General features: G+C 44.6%; 3 protein-coding genes across 14 annotated transcripts in view; 2 read left to right on the forward strand and 1 right to left on the reverse strand.

Moving 5' to 3' along the window:
* ASPSCR1 (ASPSCR1 tether for SLC2A4, UBX domain containing) overlaps positions 1–12,015 on the forward strand; it is a 55,909-nt gene extending 43,894 nt beyond the window's left edge. For 4 of the 8 annotated variants that reach the window (XM_048050280.2, XM_066980400.1, XM_066980401.1 and 1 more), the window contains 3 exons: positions 5,815–5,866; positions 6,577–6,646; positions 6,974–9,870. In XM_048050280.2, the coding sequence (XP_047906237.2) occupies positions 5,815–5,866; positions 6,577–6,646; positions 6,974–7,361 (510 nt within the window). In that variant the 3' untranslated portion in view covers positions 7,362–9,870. Of the gene's footprint in view, positions 1–5,814; positions 5,867–6,576; positions 6,647–6,973 lie in introns of all 8 variants that reach the window. The other 4 variants (XM_066980397.1, XM_066980398.1, XM_048050276.2 and 1 more) reach the window with 2 other exon arrangements.
* A 480-nt stretch (positions 12,016–12,495) lies between these two features.
* On the reverse strand, positions 12,496–14,077 carry CENPX (centromere protein X). Its single transcript, XM_066980454.1, has 5 exons — positions 13,987–14,077; positions 13,855–13,906; positions 13,728–13,781; positions 13,368–13,456; positions 12,496–13,209 (listed from the first exon to the last, which is right to left on the reverse strand). Exons 1-5 carry the CDS (start codon positions 14,014–14,016, stop codon positions 13,195–13,197), a joined length of 240 nt encoding a protein of 79 aa, XP_066836555.1. The 5' UTR covers positions 14,017–14,077; the 3' UTR covers positions 12,496–13,194.
* A 47-nt stretch (positions 14,078–14,124) lies between these two features.
* LRRC45 (leucine rich repeat containing 45) lies at positions 14,125–26,730 on the forward strand. Of its 5 annotated transcripts, none has more exons than XM_066980396.1 (17): positions 14,125–14,356; positions 15,256–15,317; positions 16,029–16,099; positions 16,438–16,616; positions 17,282–17,410; positions 18,104–18,216; positions 18,773–18,831; positions 18,945–19,022; positions 19,947–20,082; positions 20,380–20,457; positions 20,628–20,739; positions 21,246–21,316; positions 22,630–22,722; positions 23,321–23,413; positions 24,513–24,686; positions 24,781–24,928; positions 25,305–26,730. In XM_066980396.1, exons 1-17 carry the CDS (start codon positions 14,125–14,127, stop codon positions 25,391–25,393), a joined length of 1,917 nt encoding a protein of 638 aa, XP_066836497.1. In that variant the 3' UTR covers positions 25,394–26,730. The 5 variants fall into 5 exon arrangements, with proteins under 5 accessions (XP_066836497.1, XP_066836495.1, XP_066836496.1 ...); XM_066980394.1 differs by having other exon boundaries at positions 25,348–26,730; XM_013197958.3 differs by lacking the exon at positions 14,125–14,356 and adding an exon at positions 14,736–14,760 and having other exon boundaries at positions 25,348–26,730.
* Positions 26,731–27,502: the final 772 nt, after the last annotated feature.

Genomic DNA, 27,502 nt, shown 5'->3' on the forward strand with positions numbered 1-27,502 from the left:
ACATAAATATATAGATGTGTGGCATTGGAATAGTCTGCCCAGGGAAGTGCTTGAGTCGCCATTCCTGAAGGTCTTCAAGAAACATGTAGATTTAGAACTTAGCAGCATGGTATAGTGGTGGACTTTAGTACTAGGTTAAAGGTTGGACTACATGATCTTAGAGGTCTTTTCCAACCTCAATGATTCTAAGACATAAAGTGCACAATGGGACACCATTTCCAATTGGATTTCTGAGTGCTGTTGCAGTAACAGTAATCTAGCTGTATTTAATTTTCCCAGTAAGAATGACATTGTACTTTGGGTGAAAATCAAAGCATCAAGGAAGAGAAATGCTGTATATTTGAGCGCAATAGCTAGCTCTTGACTTGTAGTAATTCTTGGCGTATAGCTGAATGGATATGGGTTTTTTTTAATATTTGTTTCAAACAACCTGAGATTCATTTGGTCAATCTGCTAGGCTCAGTGTAACTGTTATAGGTTTCTAAATTCCTCTTGGTTCACAGATATTAAAAGAGTCCTACACTGTGAGTTTAAGAACTGCAACATTCTTGTAGGGACATTGATACGTGCATTAGAACAAATGCAAATGAAGAAATAGCAGCTGACTTGTGAATGTAGGTTTCAGATAATGTTCTACACCGTATTTGATTCTTGCATCCTTAGCAGCGTATGGGAGTACTAAAGGGTCCAACTCTGGGGTTGTATGTTTTCCTGGACTGGAGATCCTAAAACCTTCTTATCTTTATGCCAAGACATTGTTTGGCTAGTGGAGTTATATTCCACTCTGAGTGTATGTATATATTTTTAATGTGAAATTGGTAGTGGTTTAAATACTTTTGTGTTCCAAAAAACTCTCAGGTGGCGTTTGTCCTACAGGTGACTGGCTGGAGAATTACTGGGATGATCAGTGAGATGTAGCTAACTGTTTTCTGTGCTGAACCCTTAATAAGTACTGAAATAGGAATGACACCTGAGAATTCTGCGGTAAGGAAACTCGACAAAGGATGGTATGAATGAACCATTATTCTTAAGAAAGAATTGAAGAAAAAGAACTTACTGAATATAAATTTGGCAAGATGGGACTCTGTCTTGGCTGAGCCCTAGGAAGGGGTAGTGATGGAGGGAAGTGAGCCATGGGAAGGAGGTTGCATTTTGTATACTTGTGAGCTGCTCTCTAGTGCCTTTAAGTGTCTTTCAATTAAATGATTTTGAACTGAAGCATTTGGACTGATGTTTTGCCAGCAGTTGGAAATGGTTGTGGCGGTGGAGCCTGAAATTTAGAACTACGGTTATTTGTCAACTTGTGAGTAAACAGCGTAGAAGTTTATACTGGGGCACATTCTGTTTGTGTGCTTGTGTGGTTAGTATGTCTGTCTAGCTCTTGGTCTGTTGCTCTCTCTCTTTGTGCCTCATGCAGGCCCTGCCATGAATTTTCTCTGACCTCTTGGGGCCATTCCCACATGAAGCTTTGATGTGTGTGCCCAGAGCTTGATTGACAAGGAAGTTTTGGTGGTGGCAGCAGGGAAAGGAAGAGAAAAGAACAGGGCTTTGAACTAAAGGGCTTTGAGCTCTGAGATGCTGTGCTTACTTATCTCCTTCAGAATGTTAATTATTTACCGAGATAATTGGGTGGGAGAGGAAAAAGAGAGAGGGGAGGTTATTAAAAAATTCCAGCACTAACACGCTACAAAAACCTAATTTTCCAACTTGCAGCCTTCATGAAAAGGATGTTGTGTGTAAAAGGGCTTGAGTGTATGTGTGTTTGGGGAGGGAGTGTTGAGGGACTCCTTTTGAAGCCACCCATTTCCTAAATAGAGGTATCCCTTCAGACAAATGCAGTGGAAACATCAAAGCTCTTGCAACTTGCAAGAGTCTTCTCTGGGGGTTTCTAAACTGTCTGGCACTTCTTAATTAAAAAGTTTATGGAGAGCTGTCTTTCTGATTGGAGCAGGCAACCCTGTTGAATGAGGAATGACACGTTAAAAGACCTAATAAATAATGATTTCTGGTAAAATGTCAGTTCAAGGATGTGAAGATTCCTGGCTACTTAGGCAGGAGCTGAGGCTTGGAGTAGACTGAGGGATATCTCTCCTGCTTCAGTCTAAAATGTGGGCCATACTACATGTGAAAGTCTCCTGAGCCTTTTGGATTAAAGTCCAAAAACTTTTGCATTTATAATGCCAAATACTCATTTGACATTTGTAGTCGGGAAGATAAGTGAAGCTGTTTCAATTTGTCTGCAGTTCATACGTTTTTATTAGTCTCTGTACTAGGTAGGAATCCAGACTCCCCAGCAGAGATCAGGGTTTGTCTGACTTCTTGTAATTGTGCTGCTGGATCAACTCCAGATACCATCAGTTCTAGTATCCTGACTGTGCTGATGATGGCAACAGAGGATCAAGAAGACTCGAGAGCAGGCAGCCTGCCATGCATGGTTTCTAAGTATGTATTGATGGTATGAAGAGGGACAGGTAGGTGGTGTTGTGGGCTTTTTTCTTTTTTTTTTTTTTTTGGTTTGGTTTCTTCAAGAGAAGAAATTTAGTATTACTGTTTTGTTGGGGTAAATGTAGACCATCAGTCAATGTCTTCTGTCTCCCTGATAGTTGCTAGCTGTGACAGTCCTTAACTCTTCTACGCTGTGATTTGGCTTCTTTATCTGTCTCTGAAAATAAAAGGTCTTCTGAAACATTAAAAAATACTTCTTTATGTAATATTACACTGACATGTTAGTTCCAATAATAAGATTTATTTTTTTCCTTCAGAATCCTTGCTGGTGTACAGCTGGTTACACCATGTCATATTAATCTACATGTCACTTTCAGCCCTTTTTTAAAATACAAGCCTGTGCTTGCAGCAGTGTCTGTTTTTAATAAGAAGCTTAATTTTGAATCTACTACTCTGCAGTTCCTTGAGAACACTTGGATGTACCATCTGGGCATGGTAATTTAGAGCTTTTTAATTTATCTTTTAGTTCCAGTTTTTGTACTGCTTCGGTTTCTTTGAGGGTGTGGTGTAATACTATAATTGCTGTAATGGAAGAGCAGATTTCATAGGTAGGTACCTTCCACGTTTATGTGCAGTTGCTTTTATGATTCCTCAAATGAACCAGTGGGACTGCAGGCACAGATTTAAAGTTTCTCTGGTGCCAAGCGAAGGACCAAAAGATGATAAAGGGACTGGTGCATCTGACATACAGAGAGAGGAAGAGAGAGCTGGGGTTGTTATGCCTGGAAAAGAGAAGGCTCTGGGACGGGAGTGGGTTTGTCGATGTGTGTAATTACCTCATGGGAAGTGGCAAGGAAGATGTAGCTAGACTCTTCTCAGTGGTGCCTAATGAAAGGACAAGACAAGAAGAAATGGACACAACTTACAGGAACTTCCATTTAAATGAAGAAAAAAAATGCTGTAAGGGTGGTCTAATACCGGAGCAGGTTGCCTGGGTAGGTTGTGGAGTCTCCCTCCCTGGAGATATTCAGAAGCTAACTGGACATGGTCCTGAGAACAGTGCTGTAGCAGACCCAGCTCTTAGGAGAGGGGATTGGACAAGACAATTTTCAGATGTCCTTTCCAACCTCAACCATTCAGTCTTTACTGACAAGGAACTTAAAATGAAACAGTGACCTGAAACTACTGAGTCTCTCGTGAAAGAAAAGATCAAGAACAAATTTACTTGTCTTCAAGTCTCCCTAATGATGAAATTGGTCCAAAATCATCATTTAAATTCTCCTTTTTAATGGCATTCTTTAATGTGTATGTAGTGTACCAACCAATTATTTTCGGGACTTCTTTTATCTGAACTTCTTATTCTAACTTTTTGCTGTTTTAACATGAGTTGTATTTTAACTCTCTGAATTTCCTTCCCAAGTCTTTTCTGCTGCTTCATGCCATATTATTGGCCTCACAAGTGTTAGTTACCAAAGTTGAAAAATCTTTTCTTTTTGAATTATGGGTAAATGACAACACTTTGTTAGCTTGCTTTAATACTTGCTTCTCTGCCTTTTTTCAGTTAGGGCTGCATATCATTTCTGAGACTCACTTTTCCAAATAATGTTTATTAAACAGCTAAGAATTTTTCTTCATTGCCTCTGACTTCTTGTTCTCTAATCAACATGCTTAATTTCATTAACTCTCTAAAATCCAGTATTTGCATTAATTTTTCATGTTTTCATTTTCTGTGATGTTGAATTTTACTACATTGTGATCACTATTTCTTATTGTCTTATTTTCCACTACAGTATGAATCTGATCTTGTACTTAGGGCTAATTGAGAATAATTTCTTTTCTTGTATCTTTGGAATTATTTATTCAAGAGGTCACCATCTGAGCTACTAGTACAATTTCATTTAATGTGTTAATATGTTCAACAGGGATCATAATTCATATTCTGTACTGAATTAGGTTCACTGTATATTTATGCAGAGGTAGTTGAACAAAGCTATTTAGCAATGACATAGCAGATGGGTACAAGGAAGTGAGAGAAAATGAGCAAGAGCGTAAGTTGTTTAGCTATATGGTTGAGAAGCTTCATTGTTTTGATTTGTTGCTATTTGAAATTTAAAAAAGAGTGAACTGCAACAGACAGGACACTATTTGCTTCCTTACATTTGTGTAACTTGAGGGATATCAGTTGCAACTTCCTTCTTGTGTGATGGACATACGTCTTAAAATGGGGGAAAACAAAGTATAAAGCAGTGTGGTAAATTTACAAACAGATGGAACTAGGTATCAGACCTGCCAACTAGAATTATAGACAGTGTTACTGCTTTTTTTTTTTTTCCTGCAGAGTATGTCTCTTCAGAGTGATAGTAAATAGTAGGGAGGGAAAAATTGAGTCTGGCTTTATTGCGCTTCTGGGTTGACAAAGGAGGAGTTTATTCTGTTAAAATATGAGCTCATGGGCACCCTCTTTAATGTGTTGTGTGTGCGTTTTGACCAGAAATTGCTTGTTGTGGACTACTGAAGAGATAGGCAGAAAGATACAAGGTAATGTGGTGCATACCTTTCTGGGGCCATCCCCAGTGAGATGTGCAGTGTTTCTCACCTTTTCGCTGATCTGGTCAGCTGGGGCGCTGTGGCATATCATATCATTCTAATATGGTGGCAGTACTTACAAGTTCAGACTCGATAAATTTACATACTGTAACATACTTCCATTTGATTCAGTGTTTGATGACCTATATGTATATTTCTTTTTAAGGTGTGTCACAGTGTAATTAAAGTGCATGCTAAATGAATTATGCTTTGGCTGACTGACATCTCACATAATAGTCACTGAGGAGTTGTTGAAAAACAGGAATCACACTGGTGTTCTGGGCACACTCTGCTTTTGTTTTTATCTGGTTTGGAGATAAATGTATAAATGCAAAATCAATAATAGCATTTGGATATGAAATAAAGGTTGCGTGATAAATGCAGATGTAAAGGAGGCAGTCCTACACAGTCCTACAGTTACCTAGATCACATAATGAGCTAAATGGATAAAAAAAAAAAAAAAAGCTTGAATATAGCAGTTACTCTGACAGGTAGGAACTAGCAGTTTAGACTAGATTGAAAACAAATAGCAGGTCATTAGCACAATGAGCACATTGCTATACTGGTCTCATCATCTGTATGTAGTAGAATAGCTACATTGTACAGTTTTGCTTAATATCTGAGTGTCCTGTGCTTTACACAAGTTCAGACTTCTGAATTATAGATGTTTCAGTGACCTGATCTTAATCTGAATTGTCCATAATTGTCTAACCAGCTTCTAACGTTCACAGTGGACCATGAAAACATCTACAGTCAGTTGTGTCTTTTTCCCCTTTACTGCAGGCTAAACTCTTTCCAGCTGCTGTCATTCATTTTGGATCTGAGGAGCGCAGAGGTGAGTGAACCTCCTCTCTTCTTTAGCTGATAGTATTGCACCTATATAGAAGAATGAGAAAAATTATATCTGTACATTCAGATTCCCCCCCCCCCCCCCCAAAAAAAAAAAAAAAAGCAATCCTTGAGATTGCTGGTAACTGTTCCCATTTAGAATGGCTGAAGCTCTTCAGAGCTAGCCTGGTCCCACAAGAATTGTGTTTGATTACTGGTTAGCTTGACCACAAATGTAAATATAGTACCCTTCTTGTGAGATTTTTTTTAGCCTATGGAATAGGCATTATCTCCTCTGAGGACAAGAATGATAGAAGAATCCTCCTGTGAAATGCTCTTACAGACCTTCTGTTGTAGTAGACTAGCTGGAGACGGGAGAACAGATTTGAACCTTCAGTTCTCTGATGCCTGTGGTTTATGCATAGAATCTGTTTGTCCCAGAGATTAAAGAATGCTGCAGCTTCACGTAATAGCTTCTGAGATGCAGTGAGCACTGGAAGAAAATGTCATTATCTTGAGTTTTGAATGATGAAACAGAGCACCTTGACTTGTGAAAGAAACTGTCATAGTTTAAAAGCATCTTATTTGTCAGCTGGTGGAAGGAGATTTTAGTATACAGCCGGTATTTGCTGATTGTAGAGCTATGTGATTCTGTGGTGATTGATGTCTTTGTTACCAAACAAGCATTTGTATTTCATTGGATTTCATTTTAAACAGATTGTTACCTGAAATCGGACCTGCTGAGCTCTGCAGTTTCCCCTTCTGCAGCTGATTTATTAGTGGCCAGGTATGTTGGGACTGAATAGAATTGCAAATGAGTTTTACAGGGAGGGGAGGCATGAAGTGAGTCCATCTTTCTAAAAAGTAATATGATCTGAAGACAGATACTAGGACTTCAGCTTCTCCTTCATACAGTCATACTTGAGTTCATAGCTTATGAATCATAGAATCCTTCTTTGTAAAGCAGGAATTCAGTGACTAAAGTAATCCTAAGGTCTTTATTACGAAAAGGAAGAGCCTTTTCAATCTGACTTTGAAAGCTTAAAGGTGGGCTTTACATGGGGCTATTATGAAAAAAATGAAGTTTAATTCAATTTGCTTATTTTCTCCTCAGATGTTTGTCCAAGTCATTAGTTCCTTCTGCCTCATCATCTTTAGAATCAACAGTTCCATCCCTACCTGAACCAGAAGCAGGAAGTGACAAAAAAACTGATGAGCAACCAGAACCAGCAAGAGTGCATGAAGCTCCACAAATGTTGAAAAGGGTCCCTGGGAAAATACCGAAATGGCTGAAGCTGCCAGGTAGCATGAAATCAGAGGAGAGTTCTTCTCCTGCTGAACTCCACAGAAAGGCAGGCTCCTCTATGTCAAATGCTTTGGATGTTGACACTGTTCTTAAAGATGTCAACGGAAGGCTTGCAGGATATATACATGGTTCAGTGCTTGTCAGTCACAAACCAATTTGTGACCTAAACTTAAGCCTTCACTGGAGAAGCACCTGAATGCTGTTTCTAGGCTGCATTGAGCCTGAGGTCTAATTCATTATGCTTGCAGCATCCTTAACTATGTTCTGGAGGTAATGTTCTGAGTTCTTAACTATGCCAGTATAGTTCAAATACTAATACTAATAGGCATGACATTCTATCTACAAATGGCCTGTGTAGTCTGTTAAACCTCCATCAGTTCTTTGTCCTTTACTGGCATAGTCTGTTTTAGTCCTTTCCTTTCTCTTAATTTTTGAGCTGGTCTTTTTGTTGGTCTCTTTACTTCAGAGCAGTAGTGGTTTTCTATAGTTGAGATTGCACCCAAACTTCCATTATGTTTTTTTTCCTCATCAGAGAACTGCAGCCTTGGTTTTAGTCCCAACCAATAGTTTGTGTGGTTTTATATGAGAATTTATACAAAATATGAAGGAACTGAAAAAAGCATTCCTGAATTAAACAATTGGCAATATTCATTTTCCGATGCAGTGGCAAAGAATAAAAAGCTAAGTCAACCCCCCTAAAAAGCAATAAAACTAGGAAGCATTATCTGAAATTCCCTGGCTAATAATGCGAAATTTTAGTTTCCCGTTAGAATTTTAGTACTTGATTCTGTGGGGCCAGCAGCATAGCATAAGGTGTGAAGCGATTACTGGAAGGCTGCAAACAGTGGGTCTGTGTGTGTTTCCCTGCTATAGCTGATCTGTCCTTGATGGGACAAAGGGCAGTGGTTAAATTAAAAGAGGGTAGATTTAGATCAGACGTTAGGAAGAAATACTTCATTATGAGAATGGTGAGGCACTAGAACAGGTTACCCAGAAAAGTTGTGGATGCCCCATCCCTGGAAGTGTTTAAGGCCAGGTTGGATGGGGCTTAGTGCAACCTGGTCTAGTGGAAGGTGTCCTTGCCCCTGGCAGGGGGGTTGGAATTAGATGATATTTAAGGTCCCTTCCATCCCAAACTATTCTGTGAGTCTATGACTGGTACTGGATTACTGGTGCAGATTATGTGGAAAACAGTATCTTTACTGTTTCCTGTTTCCAGTATGCTTGAACCGTTTCACTTGAGTAGAACTTTCTTTTCCAAGTAAAGATGATCTGGATAAAGCACAAAACATCTTGTCTACCTATGTAGGTTATCCACAAACAGCTTGTATGAAGGTTTATTAACATATTCTAATAATTATGTCAGTAACATGTAAGATGGAATTCTGTTTCCTGGAAGTTATGTTGTATTCACCATTCCACTTGCTGAAGAACTACTTCTCCATGCTACCCAACTGTTGTCTGAACACAGCAACATATAGAATGAGATCATGTTATTGAGAAATGACAGTGCAAACTATGTGGTTAAGTGTTTTAATGGTCTTATGTTTGTGTTGTAGGTGGGAAGAGATGAAGCATTTTGGGGTGCAATGAGCATTCAGCTGTGCCTCTTTCCTGATGAACTACTTGAGAATTTGTAAGAAATTGTTGGTGGCCCAGGAGAGGCCTAATCTGTATGAACATAAGTTATAAACAGAAAATTGCTATTTCAGCTGCCAGTTTCATCTCTTGGAGGAGTGGGAGGCCTGTTTATGGGCTTTGTGACTACAGAAGCAAGGTTAGAGGTTAAATTTAAGATTTCCTGCATGCAAATAATATGAATAGAGAATTGAGGGGGAGATGATTCCTAGATAATCTTTCTGAAGGACTTTGCTTCCATCCATGTTTTTAAATTCGAATCTCCCTAGTTCAGCCTTCAAAGATAAGTGGAGTCTGGCTTCCTGAACTCTAGCAGCAAGGTACAATTAATTCAGTTTTATCTATAGCTTAGTGCTGCCTAGAACAAGACTTTTCTCTGCTTTTTGCTGGCTAGGGTTAGTGCTGCTGGTAATTCTGGGCATAGTTGGCTGGAAAGTCAGTTCAGAGGAAGCACTTATATCACGACAGCTCAAATAGGCTTTTCCTGTGAACTGCTTGGTTTGCTGCGTTTGTATTGCTTTCATTTGCCAGAATCTTTTTAATGAAGAACACAGGTATCTGTTAATAGAAAGCATGCAGAGTTTTTCTGCCACAAGCTCTGTGCTTTATTTTTCACTATACCTAATTAACATCAGTAATTATGGGTATAATCAGAAAAAAAAATAAATCCCATAAAAGTGTCTCTTCATGTGATCTTCGATCTACAGATTTCTTCTTTGGTCTGAGTACTTCCACAGAAAAGTAGCTGTTCTCTGCAATGCAGTTAGTGTGTATACAGAGGGAAGTGCTAGTCCTGATCTTTGCCTCCTGCAGATGTTGTAATGGAATGGGTATTACTGTTTAGAACTGTGCTTATATTGGATATGAACTGTATAGTGCCACTGTAGCCATGGTGCTGTATTTTATTTGAAGTTTTCTCCATGGATTGGTGATTCATATTGGACAAGCTGGGGTTCCTTGTTACAGTAATAACATATTTTCCATTTTCCCTGTATAGACAATTGTTCCCTAAACTATGTGTGCATCTGCACGATTCGTAGATGTAATAAAGCGCAGTGTCCAGAGGAGGCCTTTTTGTCGGTCTCTTTGATGATGTGTTCCTTCCCCCAGTGCTCTGCTTCTCTGTTGCTTCTCTGTTAGTTCACAGGAACCTGTTCCCTTTTCAATGGGCCTGTCATGCCTCATTCCCTTCCTCCCATTTTTTCCCCGACAAAGCAAAACAGAGCTTTGTACCATCTGAATGAACTTCAAAGTGGCTAGAAAGGGCACCCAGGGTTCCTGGCACTTGTAATTGTCTCCCAGTCTGGCCAACATTTCCCTTCAGGTCTAATTACTTCCAAATGCTCCCAGATGCTTTGAAGAAACTTAGAGGGAGGGGAAGGCATGAAAGGTGGAAGAGGAAAAAGGAGAGTCCAAATGTAGGGAGCAGAATGCAAAAATGCTGGTTGATTTCTTGTATGACACCTAAACATAAACAGGGAGGGTGCACAGCCTCTGGCAGTGGAGAACGAAAGAGCACTATAGAGCTGCTGCTCTGAATCCTTTCTGTGGAAAGCAAGCCCTTCTGTCACTTAACAGGATATCTGTGAAAGACATACTACAGCAAAACAAAAGAAACTAAAATAATGTTTAAAACTTACTACTTTAGTGGATTTAGTGTGGGCTGAGCATGCATTCCACAGGACTATCTATCTTGGTTCAGGTGCTATGTTACGCTTGCTCTTTTCACAGAAGTCAGCAGTGTATTGTAGCTAGAGATACTTTGCTGAGTTCATGCGGGATATATTGGAGGCAAATAACCATAGGTTGGCTCCTGTATAGGTACGGGTGTGCCGGTGTGTATATACTTGTGCTGGTGTTGTCTGATTCACTGGAGTAGAATAAATGGGAGCATTCTGATTGGTAGGAAGTTGTGCTGGGCTTTCAAATGTGCTAGTCTTGTTTTTGAAGAGCACAGGCAACGTCAACTAGTTACGGCTAGCTTAGCTATTTTGATTCCAACAGTTTTGATAAAAGAGCAAGCACCATAGTTGTCACCTGCAAGTACGTATTACAGGCAAACAGAGGGAAATGTTTGGATAACGGTATCAATATTATTGGGGCAGTTTCTTGGGTTAAGCACAGGGATGAGGGTTAGGGAGCTAGTGTCTGGTCTATCTTGACCTAACTGCTGTTCACAGAAAGTTAGATGTGACTTAATCAGACAGAGAGACACTAAAAAATCTCGGCAGTTTCTTTTTAGCTGTGGCTGGACATGAGCAACAGCTGCAGGATCAATATTGGGTTTAACCAGATCCCCAGAGTGAACTTTCTAATAATTTAAAAGTCAAGATACTGGTTTATCTAATTATAATCTAATGGGCTACGCCAGTCAAAAGAGGTTTCTGGTGAGGAGGTAGCATTCTCCCTCTTGACTCTTGCAGCCACGTTCATCCTGCTGTGTGTGCACTACTTCAGTCAGTTCTGCCTGTGCGTCTCCCTTGTGTAACACTGTAATGCACTAAACACAATTTAATCTACTCCTTTTTCAGGAGAATGAAAAAATGGTACTTCCAACAGCTGGACCAGAGGTCTTATTCCCCCTTCCCTATGCAAAAAAAAAAGGGGGGGGGGGTGTTAACTGCTGCTGTTACAGTACCACTTTACCACTAACATTCAGATCTGCAGTCATCTACAGTCAAGAATGCTGGTGGCTGGGTAATTGAACTCTTGCGTTTTTAGGGAAGTAGACTGACAGATCTGTATGCCACTAGGAGTCAGAATGGGGGAAGTGAGGATTAGGAATGCAGATAAGGCAGCGTAGGAGTGGATTCTTTAAGAGGAATAAGGCCCTCATACTTAAAAACTGCAGGCTCTTCAATAAGGTAGTTGCTAACAAGGATTCCTACTGTGCCACAGAGCAATACATGCAGATACCAGCAGATACCAGATTTGCTTCAATCTTTCTTCTGCTGTAGTAGCTGAACTCATTTTTGGGGTTGTTGGGCATTCAAAGGTAGTATTATGTGCTTTTTTTTTTTTTGCTATTGACTTTTTTTTACAGCTTGGTTGTGGGGCTGAATGCTGAACTAGGTCAGTTACTTCACTGGTTTCGTTGTACAGCTGCACAAACAGTTCTCTTGGCAAAGAGGCTGCAATGGAGAGGGTTGGGGCACTGCTTAAACTGGTACTGTCACCAAAAAGAATGTGTATTAAACTGTGGTTTTATTTAAGTTTCCAAGTGATTTGTGTCTGGAGTGATGACCTGGATGGTTCTTAGATGAAAGAGTACAGTGACCTACTGAGCCTTTGCCTGCTACAGCTGCCAGTTGGAGGGAAAAAAAGTCACTATTACTAATTATAAAGACTACAGATAGCCAGCAGCAATGTGCAACCCTTAAGACACTAGTGTCAGCTGCTTTTTATGTAGCAAGCTATGTATTTCCCAACAAAGCCAGTTCAGTTGTGTGAATCCTCCCTACATGTGTAAGGTTTCTTATTTCACAGCTCCCGCCCCCAGCCCCCCCACTGGTTGAGGGGCCGAGCTGTCCCATGATGTGGGATTCTCACACATGCTGTTTGTTATTCTGTCCTTTTTCCTTTCATCCTACAAAGATTTAGAGAAGAGGGTGGGTGAGGGTAAAACTGTGCAAGTCTTTGAAGCAACTTGACTTTTGATGATTAATTACAGCAAAGAGCCTGCACAAGGGAGGGAGACTTGGTTTTGATTTATTGATGTTTCTTTGTGAGAACAAATTTATAGCAGAGTGGAAGCAGCTTCTGAGGAGAATATCAAATGGTTAAAAGGTTCTGAACATTCTTTGATGTCACAGTGCTGGAGAAATACTGGAAAGTAGTGAGGGACAGGCACTGTTTATTTATAAAACAAAGATCAGATACCTGTTTTTGGCAGGAGCCTGTAACAGAGCTCCTGTTAACAACCTATTCATTAGGCAGACTTGGAGCTGAACCTCAAGTTTCTGCCACAGCTGCCTGCTGAGGCGTTGAGAGCCTGATGTTTGGATGACATTTCCAGCCATTAAGTCTTTCCATACATCTCCTCTTGTGAAGCAGCACCTGTTTCTCACATTAGCTGAGAAAGCAACAGCACTTTACCATGCTCTTAAGTACGGGCTACTGTTCACGGAGTAAGGCAGCAACATGGAAACCAATTACAGTCTATCAAAACTGTGTAGGGCAGCCTCTTTTTAAAAATAACATCTGATAGCATAGTTGCCTAGGGCTTTGTCATGCTTGGTAAAGGAGAGGAAATGGAAGCCGTATGGCAGAGAAAGAAGGTGATGACGCTGTTCTTCCTAGAGCTAGACTCTGAGTATACTAAGGCAGATGTTCACTGTCAGATCAGGATCTTCTGCTGGCAGCTGGCACGTCACATTTGCTTCATGGGGTCTCTAGAAATCTAGGAGCTGTAAGGAAAGCGCAACAGCTTCTTTAGTTTTTTAATCAACAAGCCACTTAGCACAGCTGATGGCTCACTGTTACACCTCCCACAAGGAAGAGGATTAAGCAGCTTCAGTCCACGTCCGTATCCTGTAAACGTGCAGTTCGGGTTCTAGTTACGTACCAGCTGTGGCAGCACTTTCTCTACATGCTCAATGTTCACTTTTTCCACGTCCTCTGCTTGAGCCTGCCGCGCTGCTCGTGCCGCTGCTTCTGCGGTACAAACGTAAGGTCGGAGGCGTTGGGGGGGGGCTTACAGGCGGCGGGGGGGGTTGCGATGAGGGGTCAGAGGCTGGGGCTCCGGGAGGGCGAGCCGCCAGCCCCCTGGAGGCCGCTCGGCAGCAGCCGGAGCGCGGCGCGGCAGCGGGCACGCGGCTCCTCCGCTGCGGCACCGGAGCGAACGGGGGGCGGGCGGGGCCCCTCGGGCCGGTAACGGGCCTCTGCCACGGGGCGGGCGGGCCGGGAGCAAGTGCTGCGCGCTCACCTCGCACGAAGACCTTGAGCAGCTCCGCCGTCAGCCGCAGAGCGTCGCCGTTAACTGCAACGACAAGGCGCTAGCGGGAGGCGGGCGCGGGGCGGGGGGGCCGCGCCGCGCCCCGCGCCCCCCGTACCTCGCGTCTTGTCGTCCCGGAAGTGCAGGCGGAGCAGCCGGTCCACGGTCTCCTGCGCGGAGAGAACGGCCGCTGAGCGGGGCGGGGCCGCCCCCGCCCGGTCCCGCCCGGTCCCGCCCGGTCCCGCCGTACCTTCCTGAAGCCGCCGTCCCGCTCCTCCATGGCGGCCCGCGCGGCCGGCCCCGCCCCGCGGAAGTGCGGCCGGCGGGGGGCGGGGCGCGGCCCCCCGCGGCGGGTGGTGGCGGCGGGTGGTGGCGCCGCGCCGCGGCCATGGAGGAGTTCCGGCGGGCCTACGCGCGGCTGTGCGCGGCCGGCGGCGCGGCGCCGCAGGAGGCCGTGCTGCGGCGGCTGCGGGAGCTCGGCGAGGCGCCGGGCCGCGGCCGCCTGGACCTGGCGGCGCAGAGCCTCTCGCTGGAGACGTGCGGCGCCCTGGGCCGGCTGCTGCCCGGCGCCGCGCCCTTCGCCGAGGTGGCGCTCGGCGACTGCGGCCTGAGCGAGGAAGGTGGGCGCGGGGCCCCGGCCGTTCCCCCCTCCCCGCGCGGGAGCCGGCCCGCAGCGTGCGGCGGGGCGGGCCCCGGCGGCCGCTCCCGGGTGCGGCCCGTCCGTGCGGCCGCGGCCCTGCCCGCTCTCCTCCGCCCGCCGCGATCGCGGGGGGTGCCCCCGGCTAGGGAGCTGCACCGCAGCCCGCGGGCTGTCGGGGGCCCACCAGCGGTAGAGGAGGAGCTGTGGACCTGGACCCGTCTGCCGGCAGGGAGCACGTCTGGGGAAGAGCGAATTATTCCAAGCAAATGGACCTGCCCCGCCTGTGACTGGGCAGTGAGGTGACAGCGTAGTTGGAAGCTGGTCACAAATCCCTTTTTTTTGGCCAGAAGCGTTTTCCTTCTGTCTTCGAGAGTATGTCTCCAGGTGTTTAACTTGAATAGAAGGGATTGGACGTAGCTACCAGTTCAGGAAGTTTCAGATGCTAGTCAGCTTTAACTGCTAGATCGTTAATTCCAGGACACATTGGGTAGGGGTTCTGTCAGCCACGGGGCGATTCTCTGCTCGGTCCCTACTGTGTGAGCAGGAATTCAGTAAGCCAGCGAGAGCAAGTGCCTTGTCCATGTGGCCTGTCTGGGCACAGACTGTTTCCATGCCTGAGATAGGAAGGCCCATGGGGTGACATGCAGTTCTCTACCCAGATTCTTCTTTCTGTGGTGGTAGATAAAAAACTGCCCTGAAAGTTCAGGCTCCTGCCTCCCCAGCAGCAACACTGGCCATTTGCTAAGTGATACGTTTTGTTGTAGCAACCGCTTCTGAAGTAGCTGTTGTAAAGAATGTTTTCTATCTAGGGCAGAGGGTTGCACATACATACCAAATAATGAGCTGCCGCCTCTTTTTTTTTTTTTTTCCCCTACCCAGGTGTGAAACTTCTGTTGCATGGTCTGTGTTCTAACACCACAGTCAAATCTTTGGATTTGAAGGTGAGTCCGTTAGGTTAAAATTAAGACAAATAGATTGGGAAGGAAAGGGGAATACAAGCTTAATCAGAGTTAAAAATAGACAGTTCGAGCGCAGGATTATTCTGCAAGATGTGTAGTTCCGTATATTTCTTGTTTTACTGGGACTCAGTCTTTGCCTCCCTAACACTGCATCACAACTTCCCAGAATTACCTCACAGTTCATCTTTGTTTTTATTTGCTTTTTGTGATAGGAAGTTATTACTGTAGATTTTTTGTCAGTTGTTACATGGTCAGATGTAGGCTTTTCCTCAGGTTTCTCTGTTAATCAGCGGGTTACTAGTTAATTTGTTCTTCTGTAGAGTTTATCCAGCTGGCTAGTGTCTTTCTGCTAGCCCAGGGTTTGGACTAAACAAGCACTTTCAGATGTGATAATTGCTGTGCAACGAGAGTGCCCTTCTGTCTGCGTTCCTCTAGCACATAGCTGTTCTATTGGATCTACAGTCCTAAACTGCATCAGACCTGTCTTTCTCAACTGTATCCACTGTTCCTCCAGGTGTGTTTCACTTTCCAGAAGGTTGTCTGATACATGAAACAAATACTACACAGGCCGTCTTTGACTGACTGAAGTCAGTATTACAGCTGGAGTACACCTGGTGGTGTACACCTTGCTTGATAGGATAGCTAGACTGGGGCAGTGTGTAATTTACTGATCACCCAGGACTTTTGTTTCAGGGAAATAACCTGCGAACCATGGGAGCTGAGGCTTTGGGAAAACTTCTTAGGCAGAACAAATCCATCAGGAGGTAAAAAAAAAAAAAAAAAAAAAAAAAATGCATCTGTCTCTCTTTCTATTATTCCTGCCAAATGGAACACAAAATTGGAAAAGAATGAGGGGTGAAGATGTATTTCTTGGGGTAGGAGGAATGTCATGCTTTTCCATTTCTTGTGAAGTATGGCTCAGGTGAAGGAACGAGAACTGGAGCCCCTTCTGAGGCTGCAGGTTTCTAGCAGCACCCTGCTCTCTGAAACTAAGTTTCTGTTAGGGGAGCTGGGTGTATGAATGAGTACTATGATCCGGGTGTTGTTCAAGCTCTTGCAACTGTCAGTTTGTAGACTCCTGTCCTGTTTGATTTTTCCCTAGCCTAATCTTGGAATGGAACAGCCTGGGCGTGTGGGAGGAGGGCTTCTCCTTTTTCTGCCAGGGACTGGGAGCAAACAACGTTCTCCAGCGACTAGATCTGCGCAATAACCAGATCAACCATCATGGGGCAGGAGAGTTGGCCATGGCACTGAAACGAAATGCTAGCCTACAGGAGCTGGGTAAGAGTGACTAGTTTTTGTCTGCCTACATGCACGCACATGCATGTGTGTGCACAGGCTCATTGCAGCCTGCCCTGATACCTGCCAACCAGTCAGCAATCATTCCCAGTTCCTGTCAGTCCAGAGTGCTTTGCAGGGCGGGAACTGTAATTGGGATCTCTGGAACCAAAACTGCAGATGAAGATTGCGTGCTTGGAGCAGAACAGTTTTTCTGGGAGGACGCAATGGGTTAATTCCCATTTCTAGATCCTGTTGGCATGCCTCATGCCAGACTCTGGAATTTACCTTACACTGGCTTTGTTCTTACTAAGGAATTTTGCTAGAATTTCATTTAGGAAAACGTGGCTCTTGGTGATGGTTCTTTCTCATCCATAGATTGTGGTTGTCGAAGGAAAGCTCACGAGATGAAATTTTGAGGGACAAACTTGTGTACCTGTTGAACTGTGATGGTTTCCTGCATTTAAGATTCATTCTTGCTTTGCCAATTATTTTCCCTCCCCTTCATTCATCTTGAAAAGGGAGGTAGTAGTCATATATGTATGTGATGAGACCTTATGGGATTAGTTAGCACTGCATGCAGAAGTATAAGGAGCATGGCTTCTCCTGAGCCCTGTATTTTTCAGCAGATGTGTGACTACTGGGTTGAAAGTTTGCTTTCTGTATAGATTTGCGTTGGAACAATATTGGGCTTCTGGGTGGCCGAGCTTTGTTGAACTGCCTGCGCAGCAACAAGACCCTGAAGAGGCTGGAGCTGGCTGGGAACAACGTTCCCAGTGACATCCTGAAAGCTGTGGGTAAGTAAGACTTAGAATCGTAGAATCATTTAGGTTGGAAAAGACCCTTAAGATCATCAAGTCCACCCATCAAGCTAACGCTACCAAGTCCACTAAGCCATGTCCCTAAACACATGGGAAGGAATCAGTAACTCCTCTCCTATCTCACATGAGGGATGTAGCACTTGAGGGATATAGAGCGCTTGCTGCTCCAGAAGAGAGCTATCCCTTCTCCTCTCCTTTTCTCGACAACATATACACAGTGCCCTACATTGCTACTTCTTGCCCTCTAATGAGAGCTAGTCAGTTTGGAGATGTTACTTTTACCAGCAAGAGGAAAAAATAATTTGGATTGAATTAAAGACTGCTATGCCACGTTAATATGGGAGAACTTGGGGCTTAAGTTTGCCCCTGAGTAGACAAGTTTGGATATGGCTAATGCAGCTTGTCCTTCGTCACTGGTTCTCCTGTGACTGGGGTGTTGGATTACCCCACATTGGTCTCTTTGATTATGCCCTGGCCTTGCCTCTGTAAGGTGAGAGCAGTCTCTGTACATGGACCTGCCTGAGAGGAGCCACTGTCCCGGTGCTTTTGGTAGCACCAAAAGCTTGATTGCTTTTTTTTTTGTCATTTTGAGTACTAGGTCCTCCAGCAGTGCTTGCTGTTCTGTTGCTATAGTAACATGTGCATGTTCTCCTCCTCTCTCTGCATCAGAACAAGCCCTGGATCACAACCAAGACCGTCAGACTATCCTCAGTGAGACCCAGAACCGAGCTTGCATGCTCAGCAAGGAGATTTTGAATCTGAAGGATGAGAAGACCAAGCAGGTCAGCAGTCTTATATGTCAGCAATTCAAATTGGATGGCTGAAATCCAGTACTTTCCCTCACAGTCCCCATGAACCACTTAGTGACAGGTTTAGTGCACCTGAAGTTGCACATACATCTTTACGAACAGTACTCAGCATTGTTTAGTAAATAGGGTTCTTCCTCTGAGCTAGGTTGCTCAGGAATCAAATCCATGCCAGTGTAGGTATTGACACATCCCCTGCTGAGCGTATTCAGTCTGGATTGTGGAGGAATTTGAGTGTGTTTTTTCACTCATATTTGTGCTCTCAGTTCTTGTGCCGTAACTGGTTTGGTATTTTCCAAGGAGTGAAAACCTAGAAATAGAAGTCTGTTTTCCTTCTCACCCTTAATTGTGTAGAGTCTAGCCAATGACCTCAGTCTGACATGCTAAGGAACCATTTAAACCTCCAGTTTGATTTCTTTCAAGAGAGTGGCTTGACCTGTCTCCTGCTGTCATTAGGAAGAGAAAGCTGAGACACAAAAGTGCTTCAAGCTGATGAGGTTCATTTTCTCACTGATGCTCACCTTGTTCACAGTTCTTAGATTTGATGGATACTATAGACAAACAGAGAGAAGAAATAGCCAGGAGTGGCAGGTGAGTTGAATTTCTGAGTGCTTTCTGCTTTTTGATAGCAGAATCGGGCCCTTCCCATTTCCTCACAGAAATTAGCCACATTTTTTTTCCTCTCTCTCCCTCCCCGAATGCAGGATATCTGCGGGACGAGTCAGCCAGCTGCAGGAAGCACTGAAGGAACAGCACTCTATTATGAATTCACTGAAAGCCAAGTATGGAGGAGAAAAACGTTAATCTTCTCAGTGCTCAATGCTGTGTAGGCAGTGCTGAGGAGAGCTGTTAAGAAAGAGGCTAGCTAATATTGTAGAGTGGCTGGCTTAGTATTTCACTTAATAATTTCTGCAGTAATATCCAGAAATTATGGCCAGATCAGGCCTTTAGATTTTTAAGTAAAAACATAGTGCATTGCTGTAAGTACAAGTGAATTACAGAAAGTGAAAAGAGTAAAGGGATTGTGGGGATGGGATGGGGACATGTTCCTTGCATGGTTTACAGCTTGGCAAGAGACTATACCTGCTTCCACTGTCAGTTGACAGTGTCCTCTGAGAAACCACTGCAGACATGGAGGAACCTGACCAACAAGATTCTGTGTTTAGGAGCAACGAGCTGGAACTGCCCAGGAGTGGTGTTAGACTGTGTAGAGCCATATGCGCATGACAGTGTTTGGACTTCAAACACTGATGAGACTGGCCAGTTCAGCTAAAGGTAGTTTCATTGTGCCATGCATCAGAGTGGACATGTCCCTAATGCAGAGAGTAAATCGTTCACTTTCACTACCCGTGGTTTAAATTCTATCCCTAACATTAGATAATCTTGCAGTGGTATAAAAGAGCCAGCTTTATTCTTCTGTGAGACTGGGCAAATCCTGGAGGGGTCCAGGCAGGGAAAACATCTCATTGCAAATGGGATGGGGCACCAGAACACCAGGCTCTGAAAAGTCCCAGGTCAGTGTTTGCAGAGGCTGCTGGGTGCAAAGGTCTATGGTGTCTTTTACCCAGGGGCAAAAATTGCTTCATTTGGCCATCCCCATTTCATCCAGTGCCAAATTCATGTTAACATCTTGTACCATGTAGTTTAGAGAGCTCATTGGAAGTGTCTCCCTTAGAAAGGGTCCTGAAAAATATTTCTCTGTATAGACTGCAGATGACTGAAGCTGCCCTGGCTCTGTCTGAGCAGAAGGTGCACAATTTGGGAGAGCTTCTGAGTGCCATGAAACAGGAACAAGCCAACATGGTTGAGCGCCACTTTGCAGAGCTCCAGCAGCAAAAGCAGGTGGGCTGGATAATTCCTAGTTAGGTTTGAGAGCAGGGTTCTAGGTCATACCTCGTTTGTGTAGATTTGGGGGATGCAGGTTGGGATAGGCAAGCATCATTCTTACTATAAGTGGGTTAGTCACACCTGCTGTGACAAACGTTGTGTAAATTAGATAGTGCTATAGGCATGGAGAGGAGTCATGGTGTTTGTGGGGTAGGTTGGATTTAATTGGTTGTGGTGTTGGTTGAGGGTAAGTTTGCAGTGCAAAGAATTAAGGGCTGTACAGGCTCTTTTTAATTTTTATGCTGTTTGCAGGAAGGTGCTGATCGGGAAGGGAAGCTTTTCCGTGACTTGTCTGCTTGCAGTGAGAAGAACTTGCTTCTAAGAAACCAGGTAAGAAAGAAAGTTCAAGGCTGAGAGGTGGAACCTGGGCATTGCTCGCCTCTGCTGTGCATGTGTCTTCTGCTTTAACTCATGTTTGTGTCTTTGCTAGTCGTTCTGTACAGCCAGTTTGCTTTGCTACTAGGAGAAGAAACTCTTTTGTGGTGGTCATTTCCTTTTAGGTGGATGAGTTGGAGAAGAAGTGCAAAGTCCAGCAGGATCAGTTATTCCAGCTGAAACAAGACTTGACCGACACAACAGCAGAGCTGAAGCTGCGGGCTGTGCAGGCTGAGGGTAAGTGGAGGAGCAAAAACAGCTCATGGGCACCCACGGGGTGTTGCTACTTTCAGTGAGTCAGTGGTGCGAGTTAGCCAAGGAGAAAGGGTGGAAGAGTTTGTGATACAGTGTAAGTATTGCCTGCCTAGCTGGAATGCCCTGGTTGTGATCTTCCAGTACCCAAAGAGGCCCTACAAGAAAGCTGAAGAGAGGGATTCTTTATGACAGAGTGTATCGATGGGACAAGGAGTAATGGTTTTAAAATAAAGGAGGGTATATTTAGATTAGATGTAAAGAAGAAATTCTTCATTATGAGTGAAGTGATGAGACACTGGAACAGGTTGCCCAGAGAAGTTGTGGATGCCCCATCCCTAGAGGTGCTCAAGTCCAGGTTGGACAGGGCTTAGAGCAATCTGGTCTGGTGGAAGGTGTCCCGGCCCATGGCAAGGGGTTTGGAATTAGATGATATCTAAGGTCCTTTTCAACCCCAACCATTCTATGATCTGCCTGGTTTTAATCCTCAGAGCGCCTAGAAATGGAGAAGAGAAGATTAAAACAAAGTCTTGAAGACATGGAATCACTTCGGTTAAAAGAGGTAAGAATGGCCTTTCTGTAGCTTCCTGAGTTTGGTCTCTCTTTGGTCCTGACATACAGTGGCCTCTGGAGACCATTGTTTGCTGTCAACTGCTCTTAAAATTAATCTATTCAGAGTTTCTGTGGGAATAATAGACCATTGCTACAAGCAGAGCATTCCGCCAGTTAGCAAGAGTATAAGCCAGAGCGGTATGTGACTACTGAAGAGGTGTGGAGACTGGTCCATGTGTCAGTCTTGCTGTGCATAGTGGTAATTGCGAATAAGCAATCTTGTCATGCTTACTGAAGTAGAGATGCATTATTGGAGCAATTAAGACATACATGCTGTATTCAAACAACATTTATGAGGGCTCAGCTTGCTAGCATCTTCTCTGTCATGTTTTAGGGGAATTCAGTCTGAATGTGGAGAGGACAAGAGGCTGTGATCAACTCTGTTTGGATTGTTTATTGAGGTGTCAAATCCCTTAAAAATAAAATTAGCTCAGTAGATTTCTCTGAAAGTTTGGAAATCTTGTAAGAGAAAACATAGGGGAGGTAGATATTAGTTACGCTACAACTTGAAAATGAACCTCTGGTGTTTTGTATCGCTTGAAGATGAGAACTCAGACTCCCTCTCGTTAAACTTGGCTTAAAAGGGATCTCTGTCTAAGGTTCCCGGTTTCTAGAGGCTAGATCATACCCGTTAGAGCAGGTCCAGAGGAGGGCAGTGAAAATGGTCGGAGAGCTGGAACATGTCTCCTATGAAGAAAGGTTGAGAGAGCTTGGGGTTTTCCAGCCTGGAGAAGAGAAGGCTCCAGCGAGATCTTACTGTGGCCTTGCAGTATATAAAAAGGGGGCTTATAAGAAAGATGGAGAGAGGCTTTTCACGAGTGACAGGACAAGGGGCAACGGTTTTAAACTGAAAGAGGGTTGATTTTTATTGCATTTTAGGAAGAAAATTTTCACAATGAGGGTGGTAAGATACTGGGACAGGTTGCCCAGAAATGTTGTGGATACTCTTGTCATTGAAAGTGTTCAAAGTTGGGTTGGATGGGTCTTTGAGCAACCTGATCTAGTGAAAGATATCCCTGCCTATGATGGGGGGGAATTTGATCTTCAAGGTTTCCTTTCAACCCAAACCATTCTATGATTCCATGATTCTGTCCGTATTGTAGTTTCTTAGTGGAGTTCTGTAAGGGAGGGAGGTGTTTTTCTTCGATGGTAGCTGGGTCAACGGGAGGACGTTCTTTTTCGTGCTGAATGGCCATGCCGTTATACCTGGAGATGTGAATGTTTTTTCCGGCACTTGTTTAAGTGGTTTCTGATGCTTTGCAGGTGGATCATATGACACAGCACATGGAGGCCAGTGAACGTTCTCTGCAAGACAGGGTCCAGAGGCTGGAGGCCATCAGGATAGCTCTGGAGGAGGTGAGAATGGGTGCTCTAGGAGCACTGGAATGCTCAGGTAGCGCAGGAGAAGGCTGCCATGGGTGTTTTGTGGAATCTTCTAATGATGACCTATGTAAAGACTGTAATGTGCTTTGGAGAGGAACAGAAGACAGCAACTGGGGCATTCAGTTTATTGGCTAAAATTATTTTTACTGTTTTGGATGAAGGAAGGAGAAGGTTCCATGGAGGAACTTGTAGATTCTGTCTGAACAAAAATAAAGTTTCCTTTGAACATGGTTAGATTCTCTTCAGGATTTAACTCTTTGGGTTTCCTGTGGGGTCCCAAGGAGCATGTTTCTCCAGATTTGTTCTGGCAGATCTAATGCTGCCCTCTCCCATTCCCTTGTCTTTGGAAAGCTTCACCTATTACTTGCCCCCGTATAACTGAAGTTTTCACTGAATTTAGGTGACAGTGTCAGGGCAAGTATGTCATTTGGGTTTGTTTTCCCTGCCCCTGACTGAGAGAGGAAGTTGTGTCACTTTGTGGCCTGCAACTGGAAGCTGCTAATGTTTGCTGGTCAGTGTTGCAGTGATGCAGCTTTTCTACATGGAATGATCTTTCATGTTTCTGTGGCAGGAGCTGAGCCAAGTCAAAGCAGCTGCACTCACTGAGCGAGGACATGCAGAGGAAGAGTTAATAAAAGTTCGTAATCAGGCACGGCTGGATGAGGTAAGGACTGTTTGTGGGCCCTGCCTCTGTGGGAAGGATTGGATTTGGCTGCCTAGCCTGTTTTTGTCTTAGGAAGCTGGTAAGTGTAGCTCCTTCCTCTGGGCTTCACTCTCCTAATAATAGTTTGATTTCTGAGGAAGGAATCCTGAAAAGTCTGCTTTGAATTGTCTCCAGAATGTAACCACTGTCCCCACCTGCTCTGTGCTTTCCAGTAGTAACAGAATTTATGTGGATGTTGTCATAGCAGAGTTCATCTAATTCATCTAAGTTACCAGTTTTCGAAGTTAGCAGCCAGGTGTAGATCCTGTTTAACAGCAGCTTTCAAGTGCTGTTTCTGTTTCTCCAAACTTAGAAGAATTTTCCCAGATGGCTACTGCTGATGGATAAAAAATATCACTGCAGAGTTGAAATTTGTGGAAATGGCAGTGAGGTCAATACTGTACAAGAGAATGAGGGATGAGGAAAATACACCAAAAATTATTAGGATTTTTACTTATACATAACAGCACAAAAGAAAATGCTTTACAGAGTTAAAAACATATAAAAGCTGCCATTTGTTTCTGTGTTGGGACACAACAGTTGCTTAGCTGCATACAGTGCTGTTTCAGAGCCATTCAGGATATGGAGGAGGTGTGAATGCCAGAGGTGTTATTGGTGCTTCTAACAAGGAAATGCCTCTGTTTCTCAGCCGGTGAGCTGGGCTTTGCAGCATCTCCATCAAAATGCTTTCCCTTAGAACACAAACAACAAAAGGAGATATGAGAAAAACCTGTGAAACATCAAGAGGTTTTTGGGGGGTACTTTGCAACATATCATCCCTGTATGGTGAGAACAGTAAAATAGGGACACCTGATAAAATGGTGAGGAGACAGCCTCAAAACCCAGGAAGCGCAGGGTTCAAGTCAACGGAAAGTAGCTTGGTTTCTCTCTGGAATGCAAGGGATATGTGCTATATCTATTATGGATACATCCTGTGCTTGTTCTTCAGGGCCAATTGACTGAACCAAGAGTTCACTGCGCCGGGAACAAAGATGGGAGTATCCCTTCACAGGAATGAAATAGGATTGATTTATTTTCTTTTTTTCTTTGTGTCTTACAGCAGCAACGACTAGAACATCTAGAAGAGAAGCTGCGGCTGATGACTGAATCACGGGATGAAGCTCAGAACTGCTGCCTTAAACAAAAACAAATGGTTAGTGAGGCTCAAGCCAAGGCCAGTCAGTTGAGCCTGCACACTGATGCACTCAGAAGGCGGATAGAGGAACTTCAGCAGGTAATTTGGACTGGAGCAGAGATACGGTCACCACAGGGGCAGAACAAATTGCTGAAGTTGTATGGTTAATCATTTATTTGTCTTTGTATGTCAGGACCTGAATAGTAAGGAACAGGAGAAAATGACAGAAGTGAATAAAGTGAAAGTGGAATTACAGGAGCAGATTGGACACCTACAGGCTGAACGCACAGCACAGGAAGGGCTGAGAGAGAAGATTGCAGCCCTGGAGAGACAGCTGAAAGGTGATACATCCCTTCATGCTTTTCAAATGCTAATGGTTAGTACCCTAGAGTGGGCCTGGAACTGAGCGATGCTTACAGATAGTGACAGAGGTGATTCCTGTCTTTGAATACAACCATGAATTTTACTCTCTATCCTCATGTATTTGCAAGGATTCTTATCCTCATTGTATAGAGACCAAGACTTAGAAATTAACTGTCTAAAGCTGCATAGCAAGCGAAATGTTTGCACTTCCTGCACAGTGAAGTATAACATCTTTGCAAAACCTCTCCCATAGGCTCCTGCAGCTGAAGTTGCCTTGCAGCTTGTCTAATGTACTCATTACTCCTGCTTCTGTTGTCTTTGGCTGTGCCTATCTGTTATTCCTGTTTGTTCTAGGGACACCCAAACTTTCTCTACCAATGCTGCTCTTCTTTCACAGTCTTATCAAGCAGTCACCGGGAGGCACTGCTGGACAAAGAAGGTGAAATCTCTGTGTTGCTGGAGAAGCTGAGAATGAGAGAGGCTGACATCTCCAGGATGAGGGAAGAAGAGGCCCAGCGAGCAAATTTGTTGCAGAATGCCATCATGGCATATGTGCAGGGCTCTCCCTTAAGAACCCACAGTTCTAGGAAATGAAAGTGTGGCTTAAAGAATCCAGATACCTGCTGTCAGAAAGAGGATGAGCAACTCAGGTACAGCCTCTTCTTTCTAAGCAGGACAGTTTTGGGGGTGAGATGAAGGCTTGCAAACTGAAAACCCTTCTTGGTTTTCAGAAACCTTGCTCCCAACAGCATAGAGGAAAGGAGGAAGGAACCAGCCAAGGCTAGGATATAGAGGCTTGTGGGTCTGAGTTTTATCTGGAGTCCTTCCCCTTGCATTGCTACAGCATTTGAAGCAATTTCTGGGTTCTTTTACACAGCACCAGTCTGTCAGCATACCCTGTTACCAGTTGGGTTGTATGTTCCCTGAGAAGTGGTCATTCTGAAACACTTGTCTGAATGCCAGGGCTGTCTGTTCACAATGAAACCTTGTAAATGATTGCTAGCAGTGTTTACAGTTCCCTGTATGTGGGAGCCATTTACTCTAAGCCATGGGACCCAGAAGCTACTGATAGTGTGGATCTTTTTTATAGCCAGTGGTTACTGATGCAAGCAGCAGCTGACAGGGCTCACTTTGTCTCTTTTACCCTGCTGCTCCATGGCCCTGGCTGTAGTGATGGGCAGTACAGGTGCTTTTGTTATATATACGAACAGCTCTGTGGAGGACTGCTGTGCAGTGGCAATCCATATCTGTGTTGGATTCCTGGGTTTAGGACATTGTTCAAGCCTCTACAACACCAACTGACATAGAAAGAGAGAGTTCTGTATTCTTCCTCATGAACTGCAGCCCTTGACTAGAGTTCCTGTGGCCAAAATGCAGCAAGATTTAATTCCACTATGAGAAATGGCAAAACTGTCCTCCTGGCTTCTCAGGATCCTGGAACTGAGTGCTGCTTTTGGGGCCTTACCCTAGAGAGGAGCGATGGTTGACTCACCAGGGTGTGGACGTGTTTCCTTTCCTGGCAACAGAAGTCCATCAGGTGGCAAGCAGAAAGGGAAGGGATGTGAGGGTCTGAATCAGAGAAAGGGGAGAGCTCTGTCAGGACTCCAGAATGAGAGCCTCCTGATTCTTCAGTGAGTCTGTGGTGGGAGAAATTAATACCTTCAGAGGCAAGTGGAAAATGAAACTTTGTATGGACCGATTGGTCTGTATTTGTGGTTTGTTTGTCATAATTCAGCTTTGCTTTGCTATTTTAATAAAGAGCTTTTGCATTTTTCCATAATACTGGACAATGACAGTATGGTTATTTGACTGATGTGGAGGGGCCTGCTGCTGTGTTACTTTCACAGAATCCTGTTTGTCTGCATGAAGTGATTAAGCTGAGTGTCTGTAGGCTGAGGTTTGGTACCAAGATAAAAGCAAAGAAGCTGGGACCTATGTCCCAGTCACGAGGAGGGGCTGGCAGTGCAATCGTCTGTGGATCCTTGGTGGCTCCATAAGACCAGCAGGTAAGGGAAGAGCAAAGCCAGAGGCGGCCCCTCTGAACGAGTTACTGCTTTCTTGGCAGAGTAGTTGGAGAGATGGAGGAATCCAGAGGTAATCCTTATTCAGGATTCTTGCTGCCGTGTTTTTGTTCATCACCACCGCTAGGCAAACGGCAGTGACATCTAAACGTGCCTGCACGAGGGTTGGACCAGAAGCTCTCGGGGGTCTTTTTCCAACCTTTACGATTCCGTGATGCAAGCTACAGTGCGACCTGATCCTACACCCTCACCCGAGGCTGCGCCAACCGCCCCCCGCGGCCGTCAGCAGCACCCCTCGGCCTCCCCAGCGGCCGGGGGGCGCGGGACTTGCCCGCCGGGGGTTTGCTGTAACGGCCGGGAGCGCCGCCGCCAGCCGGTGGCCGCCGCCCGGAGGAGGAGGAGCGGGGGTGGCCCGGAGGCGGGGCGGGACGAGGGCCGCTGGCAGCGCCCTTCGCCTTCCTCCCGCGCAGCCCCTCGCGGCGGGCGCTGATCGGGGGCCGAGCCCCGGCCCCGGCCCTGAGGCTGCAGCGG

This window comes from Anser cygnoides, chromosome 19 (assembly GCF_040182565.1).
Source record: "Anser cygnoides isolate HZ-2024a breed goose chromosome 19, Taihu_goose_T2T_genome, whole genome shotgun sequence".
NCBI classification, from domain to species: domain Eukaryota; kingdom Metazoa; phylum Chordata; class Aves; order Anseriformes; family Anatidae; genus Anser; species Anser cygnoides.